The sequence below is a fragment of the Pelophylax lessonae genome (assembly GCF_965119305.1).
Source record: "Pelophylax lessonae genome assembly, chromosome: 2".
NCBI classification, from domain to species: Eukaryota; Metazoa; Chordata; class Amphibia; order Anura; family Ranidae; genus Pelophylax; species Pelophylax lessonae.
In genome coordinates, this window is record NC_138769.1 from 609,192,037 (window position 1) to 609,209,171 (window position 17,135).

The 17,135-nt window shown below is 39.2% G+C and overlaps 1 protein-coding gene across 1 annotated transcript; it reads left to right on the forward strand.

The window, feature by feature from the left end:
• Positions 1-6,834: 6,834 nt before the first annotated feature.
• On the forward strand, positions 6,835-14,524 carry LOC309545301 (keratin, type II cytoskeletal cochleal-like; the record flags this gene model as incomplete). Its single annotated transcript, XM_082244443.1, has 9 exons — positions 6,835-7,300; positions 8,117-8,325; positions 9,647-9,707; positions 9,785-9,880; positions 9,973-10,137; positions 11,676-11,801; positions 12,187-12,407; positions 12,917-12,945; positions 14,358-14,524. Exons 1-9 carry the CDS (start codon positions 6,875-6,877, stop codon positions 14,522-14,524), a joined length of 1,500 nt encoding a protein of 499 aa, XP_082100569.1. The 5' UTR covers positions 6,835-6,874.
• Positions 14,525-17,135: the final 2,611 nt, after the last annotated feature.

The window sequence follows — 17,135 nt, forward strand, 5'->3', positions numbered from 1 at the left end:
AGTAGAGGTGTCCAGTAGGGGTTGTAAGGGGATGTTAACAAACAATAATATGCCTGTTTGGAAGGTAGCTAAATATGAATCTCTCCTCTTTGTCATCCAGAGACAAGTGTTGAAGTTTTAGAGGGCTGAATTGGGGCCTCCATTAGTAGAGTAGGAGTAGGAACTGATCAGTGAAGACAGTTATAGATTTGTAATCTAGCCAATACCAGGACAGAAACAGTGAGGTGGGGAAGGGGGTTTGGGAAGCGGTGGGAGGAGGTATTCTGGTGACAGTGAAGAGCCAGCTAACCTGTCCTAAAGTAAGGAAAGTTGGGAAATTCTAGAAGAAGTCAGTGAGGTAAGTCCTGGAGTCACTGACCACTGTGGGTAAGCATAGTCTGTATATAGGGGTACTAGGTAGCTGTGGCCAGTTAGGGAACACTATCATGTGAGAGGGCGACCTCATCAGTAGAATTTGGTCTATACTCAGCGTGAGGTGTGGTAATGGGGTTATATTTAAGCACACTGGTACCGGTGTCAAATTGCATGTCAGATGAGTTTTGGTATGTCTTAGTATCTGCGGGAATTAAGAGTGATGCCATGTCTTATTGAATATTAAGTAGAGACATATTTAATATTCAAAATAGGAATTCACATTTTAGTCATAAAGGGAACCTTGTAATAACAAAACAGTAAAACAAAAACATTCAGCAAATAATTCTAGCAACTGTCTTATAATTGAGATGTCCTACCATAAGCATTGTAGCATATAGCTATAACAGGAACAAAGTTTACTTTGCATCAGACCATAGGTGAGAACAAGGGAGATTGGCATTGGATGGAGATCAGAAGAGGTAGAGTACCCAGAAGCCAATAATGGTCTCCAGCTATATCTAGTAACCGTATGGGGGGTATGGCTCAAAATATTATTTCACCTGTTTTATACAGTAGCTCAGGTCAGCTAATGTGTTCTAATGAGAGTGTAGATGAAACTGTCTCCAAGAAGGCAAATATCTCTTGTTCAAAACCAGTAGGTAAGTAGATTGCCATCAGGTATGACGAAACGCGGCAGACCTAGTTACGCACACACGCTACTACGCATGCACGGTCGATTTCGGCCATTTTAATTATTGGAAAAAAGGATGTATCTATTACATGCTTCTCCTAAGGCTTTCAATATGTGAGTGTTCCTTTTTTTTTTGCACTATATGAAATTTTAAACAAGATTACGCTATGTAGGTCATTTTATTTGCATGATTTCCTGGTCATCGTAACGATCCTTGGGTATATTTCATGAACGAGGGATTCGGATGTTGCCATATTGTGTCTGATTCAGGGAGCTTCTTCTCAGAAACTTGGATTCTGCTTCCATTTGTTAAACAAAGTGAATGTAACCTTCCTTATTAGGGGGTCACTATATTAGATTTGCTAAAGCAGGCCAGAAGACTCTGTAGCCATTTCAGGCGGTCATGCACAGCCAATGCTTGGTTGGCCTGAATTGTGACATGCCCACCAGGTGAAACTCCATTTTGGTATTGCACATGCAGCAGAGGGCCATTAACAAGTACCTGTGTCAGTATGGCACGACGACAAGCTTAGGTCAGCTCAGCTTTTTTTCCCCACGCCAATGGCTGCTGACAAAGGATGCATGCACTGTACTGTCAACATTTGAGGAGGCCACGAGGATGGTGAGTCGTGACAATGCATGTATCAGTGACACAATCTCTGTTGTGTTCCTGCTGACTCTGCGTGGCATTATGGGCAGGGCACTCAAGGCAGAGCAGCTGGAGAAATAGGAGGATTTCCTTTCCATTCAAAGCCTGCTTTATGCAGACACCATTCTTTTTACGCCACAGAACACACAAAAGGAGAGGGAGGAGGAGGAGGATTCTGGCAGTTTTGGAGGCATTAAAGCAGAGCAAGACATGCGTCAACCCTTAATAGATGGTTTTCCATCGCCAGAACCCTTATGTCAGCATCCCCTGTGGAAGCAAGTGACGGGGTGCACACCACGGAGGTTGTGAACCCAACAGCTGACTGCTGATGGTCCAGAGAAGCAGCTACACAGGATCGCAGTTACGGTCCTGGACAGGGAGCTAGAGCATAATATTCCCCAGAGCGTGGAGTCTAAGGGCCAGCAGGTTTACACCAGAGCCTCTGATGGTAAGGATGGACTTGGCTGCAGCTGATTACAGGTCCCCAGGGTCTCCCAGCTCACGCTCACGGCTGGCTCTTGGATGGAGAGGAAGCAGCAGTACAAGGTCACAAGGGATAGTCAGGAGAACAAGCCAAAGGTCAGGGCAACAAGCGGACATTGATGGTCAGAAGGACAAGCCAAAGGTCGGGGCAACATGCAGACAGGGATAGTCAGGTGAGCAAGCCAAAGTTGGCACAAAGAAATCAGATGTAGAGCACATAGCAAGAAACACACAGGGAAGCCTTCACACAATTGTTGCTCGTACAAAGATGGTTTGCAGTGTGCGGGTTAATATAATGTTTCCTGTTAGAGGCTGGGGTAGAGCCATGCTGAAAGAAGATTTTTTTAAACACACAGATGTGGGAGCATGTTCCGTAAAGCTGATACACAGACCAGAGAGGTAAGCAGACAGTCAGGGCATGAAACATTACTGCAGATTTATGGCACCTTGGGAGTAGTACATGGCTATGAGGAGGAAGTTCCAGGAACTGTAATCTTCAGTGACTCAGAGGAGTCTGCTTCCCATGCCTCCGCAAACTTGCAGTGCCTGGGCTCCCTCATTCTTCAAAGCTTGCGAAACGACTCAAGAATACGTGGCCTCAAGGAGAAGGATCAAGGGAAAGTCTCGGAAATCATCCCATCCCCACAGGGGGAGCAGAGGATGTATTTTTATTTACATTTTATTTATTTTTTTATTCGGCTCTAAGCAAGGAAGCCTTAACAACCTATTGACTGTGCGCTTGGTGAAAGGTAATGTAACTGACCATGCATGCTGGACCACAAGTCAGCAGTAATGTGAACCTTGCTGCTGACCGCTCTGACCAACAAAGTCAAAACATTGCCTTCCACATGATGGTACAGAGCTGGAATGGCCTTACCTGAAAACACACCAACACTTCAGTGGCACCACTACGCTGTGCTACACAAGAATCACAGCACTACACTACACTGACTGCACAAAACTGACTGAACACACAATCCACTGACTACCCCGCCTAATCTCCACAAACCCACTATACAGGGCTACCGTGTAAGCATGCAGCCTTAAGAAGTGTGGGGTGTCGACTTAGCCCCTTAGCCACGATTGGCCAAATGGTTCTCACAGTACATCCTGCTGTGATTGGCCAAAGCATACAGGTCAGGTGCATGCTTTGGCCAATCATCAGCAATCAATGCACTGCAATCTCGTCGCTGGGCCCCTTCTGGGCTTCCCGCCAAGCGCCCTGGCTGTTCGTGTATGTTCGACTCAAACATCAAGCCCATCCCTAGTAAAGACAAATGTAAAAACGTTTGACACCAACTCTAACTTTTCCCAACTTTATCCCACACAATTTTTTTTTTTTTTATTTTATGCAAAACTACAGGCCCACTAAAGGGCTTTTTTTCCATGTGCTATGGAATGTTTCTGCCTTACTATCTTGTACATGATCATTTTTATGTGGAGATTCTTTGGGAAAAAGATGTTGGTATTTTAGAGGAAGACAGGTGGGAAGATGTTATGCAGGCAGTAAAAAGCTCTTTACTTACTGTAACCCAAAAATAATTTCAGGTGTATATTCTCCTCCAAGTCCATTATACTCCTTCGAAGTTACATAAAATTGGCGTACTAACTGAACCACTATGTATTAGATGTAAAATGAATAATGGAGACCAGATTATTTTGTTGTGGTGATGTCCTAAAATGAACATACATTGGATGGGGTATTTCAAACCACTGTTAGGGAAGGCCCCAAATAATGCTTACTAGGTATCCTTAGTAATCTATAGTCCAATATCTATGCAGGGAAGCCATAGCTAGGGATTTGTTCCAGGCCCATAGATTACCTCTGCTGCTTTGGAATTTAGCAGAACCTCCCACTTATGTAGACTGGATAAAACAAATGGGAGAGATGCTCAGGCTGGAAAGATATATATATCACAAAAGTAAGTACACCACTCACATTTTTGTAAATATTGTATATCTTTTCATGTGACAACACTGAATAAAATACACTTTGCTACAATGTGGGTAGTGAGTGTACAGCTTGTATAACAGTGTAAATTTGCTGTCCCCTCAAAGTAACTCAGCACACAGCCAATAATGCCTAAACCGCTGGCAACAAAAGTGAGTACACCCCTAAGTGAAAATGTCCAAATTGGGCCCAATTAGCCATTTTCCCTCCCCGGTGTCATGTGACTCTTTAGTGTTACAAGGTCTTAGGTGTGAATGGGGAGCAGGTGTGTTAAATTTGATATTATCGCCCTCACTCTCTAATGCTTGTCACTGGAAGTTCAATATAGCACCTCATGGCAAAGAACTCTCTGAGGATCTGAAAAAAATAAACTGTTGCTCTATATAAAGATGGCCTAGGCTATAAGAAGATTGCCAAGACCTGAAACTAAGCTGCAGCACGGTGGTCAAGTCCATACAGCAGTTTAACAGGACAGGTTGCACTGAGAACAGGCCTCGGCATAGTCAACGCAAGACGTTAAGTGCACATGCTCAGCGTCACATCCAGAGGTTGTCTTTGGGAAATAGACATATGAGTGCTATCAGCATTGCTGCAGAGGTTGAAGGAGTGGGACGGTCAGCCTGTCAGTGCTCTGACCCTACGCCACACACTCACTGCATCAAATTGGTCTGCATGGCTGTTGTCCCAGAAGGAAGCCTCTTCTAAAGAAAATGCACAAGAAAGCCCACAAACAGTTTGCTGAAGACAAGCAGACTAAAGACATGGATTACTGGAACCATGTCCTGTGGTCTGCTGAGACCAAGATACATTTATTTGGTTCAGATGGTATCATGCCTGTGTGACGGCAACCAGGTGAGGAGTACAAAGACAAGTGTGTCTTGCCTACAGTCAAGCATGGTGGTGGGAGTGTCATGGTCTGGGGCTGTATGAGTGCTCCCGGCACTGGGGAGCTACAGTTCATTGAGGGAACCATGAATGCCAAAATGTACTGTGACATACTGAAGCAGAGCATGATCCCCTCCCTTTGGAGACTGAGCTGAAGGGCAGTGTTTCAACATGATAACGACCCAAAAACACACCTCCAAGATGACCCCTGCCTTGCTAAAGAAACTGAGGGTAAAGGTGATGGACTGGCCAAACATGTCTCCAGACCTAAACCCTGTTGAGCATCTGTGGGGCATCCTCAAATGAAAGGTGGAGGAGCACAAGGTCTCCAACATCCACCAGCTCAGAGTGGAAGAGGACTCCAGTGGCAACCTGTGAAGCTCTGGTGAACTCCATGCCCAAGAGGGTCAAGGCAGTGCTGGAAAATAATGGTGGTCACACAAAATATTGACACTTTGGGCCCAATTTGGACATTTTCACTTAGGGGTGTACTCACTTTTGTTGCCAGCAGTTTAGACATCAATGGCTGTGTGTTGAGTTATTTTGAGGGGACAGCAAATTTACACTGTTATACAAGCTGTACAGTCACTACTTTACATTGTAGCAAAGTGTCATTTCTTCAGTGTTGTCACATGAAAAGATATAAGAAAATAATGACAAAAATGCGAGGGGAGTGCTCACTTTTGTGAGATACTGTGTATATATATATATATATATATATTAACAAGGGGGTGTCCAGGTTAATTTGAGAGGGGTTGGTCTTCATGGCTAAATACACTGGGACTGAGCCCTCTCGATTTAGTGATGAACAGGCTTGTTCTTTGACAGGGAATACATGCTATCCGATATTGATTTTTCTTTTAGTTATGTATTATTCTTTCCTTTGCTTCTTTTGGTGTGCACCTTACACCTACAGGTACACTGTAATTGTTTGGATGCTTAACAACCTATAGCTTTTTTTGATAATATAACCATTATGATTATAACCATTATGAATATAACCATTGATTATGCAGATTGTATCATGCCATAATTACTCTAGAAATTGTGCATTGTTGTGTTTGTTTTTTTATTTTCATAATAAACCAATTCCTGATTTAAAGATAAGCTGACCTGCAACAGTGAGAATTTGGGGATGCAATGGGGTCGATTTACTAAAATAAAACTAGAGTGTGCAAAATCTTGTGCAGCTCTGCATAGAAACGAATCAGCTTCCAGGTTTTCTGGTCAAAGCTTAATTAAACAAGCTGAAGTTAGAAGCTGTTTGGTTTCTATGTAGAGCTGCACCAGATTTTGCACTCTCCAGTTTTAATAAATCAACCCCAATGGCTTTTGTAAATGATTCTAAAATAGACTAGACAATTGTACCATAAAAGCTGTAAAATAGTCAGTGTGGAAGACTTTTGCAGGGAGTAATAGCATAAATAACCTTACCATGAATATAGCTGAAATCCCTGAAATTCAATATCCTAATTTTTTTTAAAATATTGAGCAATTCCAGAAATAACTTTTAAGGCATTACTGGGACATATACAAGACATGGTAATTGTTTCGTTTAATAGCATTGGCTCATATTGCTTATACTAATTAAACATTGTTTTAATATATTACAGTATTAGCCACTAGTAAAAGTGTCACAGCTTTGAAAATATAGGTGGGTTACTGTTTTATTTTTTGTGACAAACGAATGACCTATTATTATCAAGCTGAAATCATAGGGAGTCATAAAAATGTTAATAGTACTAACTACACCTAGTTTAGTATAAAAAGAGCCTAGCAAGTGTCAGTGCATTGAACATTGCTCTGGAGAGTAGACAACACCTTAGATTCTCTGTGTATCAACTCCAAGAGAGGATCCATCATGTCTCACCGCTCCATCCTAGCTTCATCTGGACACAAGCACTTCAGTTCTGGTTCTGTTTCATTACCCAAACTTTCCAGCTCACACAGCTTCTTATCACACTCATCTAAAAATGTTCGCCAGACCCAGCATTGTTTCAGCAGCAAGAGTGACCATTATGTTGGGTCAAAGGGACCTAAGATTTCAGCGGGGAGTTTCCATTTAGGAAAAAGTGGACATGGACATGGATCAGGATTTGGTATTGTTGGACATGGTCATGGCTTTAAAGGAATGTCTGGTTCTGGAGGGATCACAGCAGTTACTGTAAACCAGGGTCTTCTGGCTCCTCTCAATCTGGAGATTGACCCAAATATCCAAAGAGTTAGAACAGAAGAAAAGAACCAAATTAAAGGCCTGAATAATAAATTTGCCTCCTTCATTGACAAGGTGAGAATTGTCAAATGTATATATAAGAAAAGGAAAAGGTATATGTACATATGATTAAGTGGCCGACAATATTTATAAGGTAAAAAAGAACACATCATCAAAGCACATATGTTATGTTGCGTTTAATTAAAGTACTAAAGTTGTGTCCCTAAATGTACAATTTATTTTGCATGAACATCCAGTGCAGTTTGATGTTATCATGTATGACTGTCCTCACAATGATCTGCAGGTTTCTGAAAACATTATCTCCTAGTATATACTTTACTTAAAATGTCATACACAGGATGTCTATGAAAATATTTCGCACTTAGTATAGTGACTATGAATGCAATAGGGTTGGTTTACTAAAGGGTTAGAGAATTCAAAAGTCGTGTGAATATTCACCTCAATTATCCAGACAGGTGAAAAGCACCTGCACATGATTTTATATTCATAAGTAACTGGAATTTGCCCTTTGCAATATTGAAAAATTGAAGTAAATATTCACACAAATTTTTAGTGAAGATTTTTAATTCCTTTAGTAAATCAGCCTCATTGACTTTAAATTAAAGTATGAAAGCATAGGTTCTTTAGCTTCCTTAATGAACCAATTTCCACATGAGTGATATGCAGTTCATTCTAGTGACCTGTGGTATTATTGGAAAAATACATGTGCATACTCTATACTAAATTATACTGTAAAAGTCAAAGAACATGGAAAAGATTCCAAAAAAATGTGTTTGCCAATCCAATCTGGCTTAGGTTCAAAGCACGTATATTACTGTATGTTACCCCATTTCTATACCCATAAGCAATTATTTTATACTCCCAACACAGGTAAGGTTTTTGGAACAGCAGAACAAGATGCTGGAGACCAAATGGTCTTTTCTACAGGAGCAGAAGACAGCCAGGTGTCAGATTGAACCTCTGTTTGAGGCTTTTATTGGCAACCTCCGGAGACAGCTGGAGAATCTAGAATGTGAGAGAGCTCGTCTGGATACAGAGAGGAACAGCATGGAGGGCACTGTAGAAGAAATAAGGAGAAGGTACCAATACTATTTCTCACTAATGCATTAATTTATGGAGTACCCTGCATCTAACAGTAAAGCTTTACCCTCTCCATGTTTTGGGGCCAGGCACAGACTGGCAATATGGAAGTTTGAATATTAATCCATAAATCCTTGCATCTAGTTCTTAAAGCAGAACAAAGCTAACAATTAAACTGTTTCTCAAAATAAAGCTCAAGTTAGAAAAGTTATTTTTGTGTATTAAATCCTTAATCAAAAATCCTTAAATCAAACACATACAGTGTATGCTACATTTAAGGCACGCCTCTGGTGATAACTTTCACAGTTGCCAGTGTGCTTATGCCAGCTCTCACCAGAACTTTCACTCAAATGGCTGGTATTATAGCTGTATAGCACCATGGCAACTGCAGATCTAAATAAAGGCAAAGATTGCACCTTCTTCAGCTGCAAAAGCATAGAAGGGTATAAATTTGCTATGATACTGTATTTAGCGTTTTAGGAACCGGTAGAGCTTTAATTTGGTAGCAAATTTAAACATATATATATTTCTTATCTCCTTGGTTTTTATTGGAAATAAATATTACAGAAATGAGAAAAAATGCATTTTCCTATAAGTTTTTCAAACAAAACATTTACAGAATTTGGGAACTCCCAGATATTTACCACAAGATATAATAATTAAAGTCTGCTGAATAAAATCATATCACAGTGCAGCTTTTAGGTAATCTAGCAATATGGTAAAACTCAAAGTGAACATATGCATTTTAGGAGAGCTTAATTCTTTTTTGATGCTTCAATGAACGCAGGGGGGGGGGGGTGGTTTGAAGAAATAATTTGCGCATTACAATAAGAATAAATCTTGTTGACGTGACACAAATGATTACAATGACAACTTATTCATCTTTGCCACCAATAAAAATTGTGATGACATTGTGTTTACTCACATTAGCAATTAATGCAAACATCGTCCCAATCATTCAACATTATTGACATCCAACATCATGTTTTTGAGGATTTTGAAAGGGAAAATATTAAGTAGAGACCGGATCCACATTGACAGCCTTCGGTTTCAAATCCCCGCTGGAACGCACAGGAACAATTAATTCCCAGTGACATTTTAAAAACAGCACTGGGATAATTAACCACTCTACTCACACCATTTTAAATTGGCACTGGGGACTCAAGTTGTTTAGAATTTTAATAAAACTAAACAAGGGTTCAAGGCATAAAGATTAGCAATAGAAATATTACAAAAAATAGATAAAAAGACAGTTAACAATTTACAGAGTGTTTAGCATGTAAAGGACATATGAGAAAATAAAAACATGTCTTTTTACAGATATGAAGATGAAGTCAACAGAAGAACAGGAGCCGAGAATGAATTTGTTTCTCTGAAGAGGGTAAACATTTTAAAATGAGTCAAAGTTTTCTTTATTGTCTGTTAAAACAACACTAATACCTGTATTTCTAACTTTAGGATGTTGATGCTGCTTTCATGAACAAAGCTGAACTTCAGGCCAAGGCCGACTCCCTGAACGATGAGATCAGCTTCCTTAGGACCCTGTATGATGCGGTAAATAATGCTCCTTTTGGGCCATAAATAAATTCCCTAATTGATTTATAATGCTGTACAGTAGTTGATGTATATATTTTCTAAATTTGCAGGAAATCAATCAACTCCAAGCTCAGATTTCAGACACTTCAGTTCTTGTGTCCATGGACAACAGCCGAGACCTAGACATCAATGGTATAATCGCTGATGTCAGAGCTCAATATGAAGAGATTGCTAACAGAAGCAGAGCAGAGGCAGAAGCCATGTACCAATCCAGGGTGAGTGTGTTATCATTAGAGCTACAAGGCCACGGGTATCATCATGCATTGTAATTCAGAATATATGTAAGCAGCTAGACATGAAGAGTTTGAATAAGTCATTAGGAGGAATTGTTATATGTCCACCCCAGCCGATATTCTGCCAAGGTATATTTTAAAACAATATATTGATTCAAAGGGTTACTCCACTTTTGTGGGGGAAATAAATAGCAAATAAAGAAACAATGATATAGCGTATACAACTGAGACAGAAGTCATATTGTAATTGAATGTTATTAAACAATTACTTTTCCTTTTCAATCTGCAGCTGCTGTAATTTTCTGAAAATGCAATGCAATATGGCTACCTGGAGGTGTGCTGTACACAGAATGTGTACAGCACACCTCACAGAAAAAAATATTCCCTGCTTGTGTGATTGGCTCACTGATTTTCCCAGAAGTCTGCACTAAGATGCAATTCAGATTTCAGGCATTTTCTGCAACAAAAATGTCATTTTTAGTGAGATACACCCAATAGGAACATGTCTAAAGGGACGCAGGCCCTGCAATTTTCCCCATTAGTGCCCTGCAGCTGCTGCAGCTGATTGATAATTATGAAACCACTCCCATTAAACTGCCACCCGGCTAGCTTGAAGCCATCTGTATAATAGATCATAATTTTAGATTTTGATTTCAGCCATCTCTTTTCCTTGAAAACGACATAATATGCTATGTATAGTTCAGCCTAAAGTTAAAATGCATTAAATAGCATCTCTTCCCTCCCCAAAAAATATAATATACTACATTTTACAGCTGCTTAGATGTGGTGCCTGTATTAGTTTTCTTTTTTGCCCTTTTTTCTGCTTTTTCACTTGGTAATTCTGCAAAAAACACACTTCTTTTCCCTCACTCTACTGTATCTCTGTAGAGAGCCATAGTTTTTACCATACTGAACAGTGGTGACAGTGGTGACACTGAATAGAATTGGCTGCTTTTTCTTCACTATTCTATTCTATAATATATTTTTTGTTATATAATTTTTTTGGCACCATTTGTTGTTCTTAGTCACTAGTTCTACCCCTCAGGTAGCGCATTGGTCCTCTTATACTCCTTTTATCATAGTTTTTACCATGACTTCAAATATGTCTTCGTCTCCATCTCTATTATGTTAGTGGTTGGGATTAGTATTTTAAATTTACATAAGAATGCAAACATTGTTCAACACATATTTTCTTTACTTACTGAAAATGTTAGCATGAAAAAGGAAAATAATACTGCAACCACATCAGAGTACTGGTAATCTGATTTTTTTTTTTTTTTTTGGGGGGGGGGGTTGGTAGATATTATTTAAACATCTGTGTTAATTATTTTTTTCTGGCATTATCTTCTACTTGATAATTCATATTAAAATAGTAATTTTATATCTTGATATAATAACAAATTCAGTTGGATATGAGACATAAGCCTTCAAATAAAATGGTGCATGGAATAACAAACAAAATTTAAATATTTGGTGTCTACAAATATTCCGAATTTTCTTTTTTTTTTTATTATGTACAGTTTGAAGACCTGCGATTGGCAGCTGGAAGAAATGGAAACAATCTGCAGAACAGCAAAAATGAGATTGCAGATCTCAATAGAACAATTCAGAAGCTTAAAGGTGAAATTGAATGTGCCAAATCCCAGGTATGAATCGAGTGTTTTTTATAATTTTATGACCAACTTTACAATATTGTTAGCACTGCTGATTAGGGTTTTTAACAGTTCCATAGACCTTGTTTAGATGAATGTTTAATATTATCTTTTTTCAGATTTAGACTGACCAGAAATGTCTTTTGCTTCCCATTTTTAAATTTTTATGTTGGATCACCTTGCTTAAAGTATAATTTGGTTGTAATATGTAAATCATTTTTTTATTATTAATTTTAATAGAACATTTTCAGCACTTGTTTCATTAGGATCCTTTTTGCTCCTCTATATTTTGTCAAGCTTATTGAACTCAATTAAAACAAAGCAGGAGATACTCAATTTACAAGATAAAAAAAAATGCATGTTTTTAATTTATTTTTAGCGTGCTGCACTTGAAGCTGCTATCAGGGAAGCTGAGGAAAGTGGTGAAGCTGCTGTCAGGGATGCCAAGCATAAATTGTCCGAATTGGAGGTTGCCCTACAGAAGGCCAAGCAGGATATGGCTCGCCAACTAAGAGACTACCAGGAACTGATGAATGTTAAACTGGCTCTGGATATTGAGATTGCTACTTATAGGAAAATGCTGGAAGGAGAAGAGCACAGGTATATATTTCAGATGTCAGGCAAGGAACATGCTTAATGGATGATAAAACAAAGAGATTACCTCATCAGTCTGCTGCTGCTCTTCTACTATCCATTGCCAGGCTTGGGGTATGGAGGTGGCCTAGCTGGGTTATTTAGCTGCATCAGAGAAAAGTCAGATCACCAGGATGGCTGTGCTGTGTGGCAGAGCCAGAGTGTATATTTCAGTATGGGCCTCAAGAGTATTATTAGACTGGAGGTCTGCAAAAGTTGTATATTTCTTCAGACATAAATATTTGTGCTCTTCTGTCACAATTGGGCAGTGATATTCAAATGGACAGTTACTGTATGTAAGGGTCAGAACCGAGGAGTCTGCATTTTCTTTATATGTAAGAAATACATTTTAGTTCTCTAGTTTCTGCCTAATAATCTTTTCATATCTTATTTACTAGTTATGATCATAGGTGTAAGAAAAAAAATGTACAAAATGAAATTCATGCTAAAATTCTGTTCATGTTTCTCTTTTTCAGGATAGGTGCAGAGGGGCATGTAAACATTTGTAAGTAAAACAATTTGTTCCATATATAATAAAAACCTACAGTGCAAATTCACATACAGTATTGATATGGATTATACACCTCCCACATTTAGTGTGGAAATATTTAGAATATAGATTGTTTACTAATGAATACTTATTCATTTCTTTTATTTATTTTTACCACAGATACTATACCCAAAACTATTATGAGTTAATGTTTTTGGGGTTAATAATACTGTACAAAGATTATGATATCCAGTTTCTAATTTCAAGCAACCAGAGACCATCTGAAACTAACTTCACCTATCTATTCTAAAATATAGAGATAGGAGGACTAGGAAAGGGTGGGTCAAACGCTTCCGGACCGCCCGCCGCACATTTACAGCAGCAGGCTGGCCCTCCTGCGTGAACCGACATAGCCCTACGTCAGTCGAATGCTTGGTGCTGCAGGGGGATGAGCGCACATCGCTCCCCACTCAGAGAGAAGAAAGGTCAGCTGTTGTAAACACAGCCGACTGTTCTTCTCTCTGATATTATCACAGAGCGCCTGTGATCCTTCTATATAGGATCACAGGTCTCTATGGTAATTTCACAAGCCTCTCCCCCCACTGTTAGTAAACACACCCCTAGGCTCACATTTAACCCTTTGATCACCCACTAAGTTAACCTCTTCCCTGCCAATGTCATTTTTACAGTAACAGCGCATATTTTTAGCATTGATTACTGTAGTAATGTCACTGGTCCCCCCAAAAGTGTCAAAAATGTCAGTTAGGGATCCAATCTGTCCACCAATGTCACAGCCACGTTAAAAATCACAGATCGCTGCCATTACTAGTAAAAAAAATAAAAATGAATAAAAATGACATAAATCTTTCCCCTAGTTTGTAGACGCGGTAACTTTTGTGCAAACCAATCAAAATACACTTATTGTGATTTTTTTTACCAAAAACATGTAGCATAATACAAAATGACCTTAAAGGATGAACATTTTTGGCAATGTTATATAGCAAAAAGTGAAAAATATTGTTTTTTCAGAATTATCCCTCTTTTTTTGTTTATAGCGCAAAAAATAAAACTCGCACAGGTAATCTGATCAAATACCACCAACATAAAGCTCTATTTGTGGGAAAAAAAGGACATCAGTTTTATTTTGGTACAGCGTCGTGCGACCGGGCAATTGTCAGTTAAAGTAGCGCAGTGCAGAATCACAAAAAATGGCCTGGTCATTAAGGGGGCAAATCCTTAGAGTCCAGAAGTGGATAATGAATCTTTAATTAATGTATACTTACCCTTGAAGAAAATTTGAGTAGACTTGCTGGCTTTATAATAGCGCATTATGTTCCGATTGACATTGCCTGAACATGTATTTACATATTGCCTGGAATGGCAAAGCTAACCATAATGACATCACATAACCTTTCTATTTGTTTCAGCTGTCCTGCACTCCAGCACTGGAGGAAAACACCATTCTTCAGGAAAGTCCCATGAATCTAGTGGCCACCACCACCACCAGCACCACCATCATCATAAGGGAGGATTCAGCTCTAGAAGCCATGTCCCCATAAGCAAGCATCACTCCAGCCATGGACATCACTGCTAAAGTGAAGACCTATTTACAGTGGGAAAAACAATTATTTGATCCCCGGTAGATTTTGTAAGTTTGCCCACTTACAAAGAAATGAAGGGTCTATAATTTCTATCATAGGTGTATTTTAAATGATAGAGACACAATATCAACCAAAAATCCAGGAATAAAACACATAATACAAATGTTACACATTTAGTTGCAGTTCAGTGAGTAAATAAGTATTTGATCCTCTAAAAAGCAACAATAATTCTGGCTTCCACAGACTGGCTACAGTATGTGCTCATGCGGTACACAGATTAGTCCTGTCAATTTAAGAAGGGGCTCCTAATACCAGCTCATTATGTGTATAAAAGACACCTGTCCACAGAATCTCATCCTTCCATTCAAACCCAGCATCATGGGCAAGACCAAAGAGCTGTCAAAGGACGTCAGGGACAAGATTGAAGACCTGCACAAGGCTGTATTGGGCTACAAGACCATCAGAAAGAAGCTTTGTAAAAAGGAGACAACCAATGGAGCGATTATTCACTAATGGAATAAATACAAAATAATCATCAACAGCCCTTGGTCTGGAGCTCCATGCAAGTATTCGCCTCATAAGGTAGGGATGATCATGAGAAAAGTAAGGTGTCAGCCCATAACTACACAGGAGGAGCTTGTGAATGATCTCAAGGCAGTTGAGACCACAGTCACCAAATAAACCATTGGTAACACAATAGGCAGCCACAGGTTGAAATGCTGCAGCGCCGGCAAGGTCTCCCTCCTCAAGAAGGCACATGTATAGGCCCATCTGAAGTTTGCCAATGAACATCAAAATGATTCAGAGAAGGATTGGGAGAAAGTGCTGTGAACAGATGAGAAAATTTAGCTATTTGCCATTAATTCTCAGACTGAGAAAAATTATGACTATGACCCTAAGAACACCATCCCTACAGTCAAGCACGGAGGTGAAAACATTACGCTTTGGGACTGTTTCTCTGCTAAAGGTACAGGCTGACTGTGCTGCATTGAGGGGCCAATGGACGGGGCAATGCATTGTAAAATCTTGGAAGAGAACCTTCTTCCCTCAGCTAGAACACTGAAGGTGAGTCTTCCAGCATGACAATGACCCAAAACATACTGCCAAGGCAATAAAGGAGTGGCCCAAGAAAAAGCACATTAAGGTCATGGAGTGGCATAGCCAGTCTCCAGACCCTAATCCTATAGCAAACTCAGAGTTGCCAAGCGACAGCCAAGAAACCTTAAGGATTTAAAGAAGATCTGTCAAGAAAAGTGGACCAAAATCCCTCCAGAGATGTGTGAAAACCTGGTAACCAACTACAAGAAACGTCCTACCTATGTACATGCCAACAAGGGTTTTTCCACCAAGTACAAAGTCATGTTTTGCTTAGTGATCAAATACTTATTGTACTAACTGAAATACAACTCAATTGATAACATTCACATTATGTGTTTTTTTAGGATTTTTGGTTGATATTCTGTCTCTATCATTTAAATATACCTATGATAAAAATTATAGACCCTTCATTTCTTTGTAAGAGGGAAAATTTACAAAATCTACAGGGGATCAAATCATTATTTTCCCCACTGTATAGAGATATGATGAAGCTGCTCAGTCAATGCATGGCGTAAAAGCTTACATAGAAATGTAGAAATCTCCTTTTCATATTATGTCTATATATGAATTAGGGGTGCTGGCTTGCATATTAGTGTAGTATAAATATACTGTAATATTTGCTATGTATATTTGTGATTGTATGCTGTAAAATGCTTCAATAAACCTTAATACATGTTCTGGCATCGGCTGTAGTTATAAATACTGACAATAGCTTTAATTACATTTCCACAGAATATTTACAGTAGTTGATGATTTGCAAATCTAATTTTGACCACTGGGAGTATAAAAATGGATGAAGAGAAAAGCTCAGACAATTCTGCCTTTATATTACCCTCATTAATACAGAAAACACACATTATGCATGTTTGCTGATCATATTTTACCATTGCCAGTAGTTCCTGCCTCAGTAAAATCTACTTTTCAATGTCCCACTCACACACACACTTTAGTGCATGCCCTGGTAGATGCAAATTAACCTACCAGCTGGACCAGAATGGGGCTAACAATTAGATCTAGAACAACCTTTCTCTACCAGGGTTCCCGTGGCACCCTAAAATTCCTGCTAAGATTGCTTTGGGAATGGTTCATAAAGTTTTGAGCAATGGGGTATTGATCTCTCACCTCTACTAACCACCATTGTAAGAAGGATATTGTTACATTGACCACCAATGCAAGGATGCACTTTTTTCACCAACTACTATGTTAGGGAATGCCACCTTTTTGCAGTTATTTTTCTGTTACTAGTATTCTTTCCATTTTAAGATTATTACTGAAAATAATGTTAATGTACATCTAGGTCTTCCCTAGATGTCAGATATGATGGGTAGGTTACATTGTTTATTCTTTTTGCAATTTTTTGACCATATCAAGTTGCTTGCAATACCCTACAGGTATAATTATTTTTAGCAGGGGTTCCCCAAAACCAGAACAATATTTGAAGGATTTCCCCGGGGCAAAAAAAAGTGGAGAAAGACTGCCCAAGAATATAAAGCACACTAGCAACTG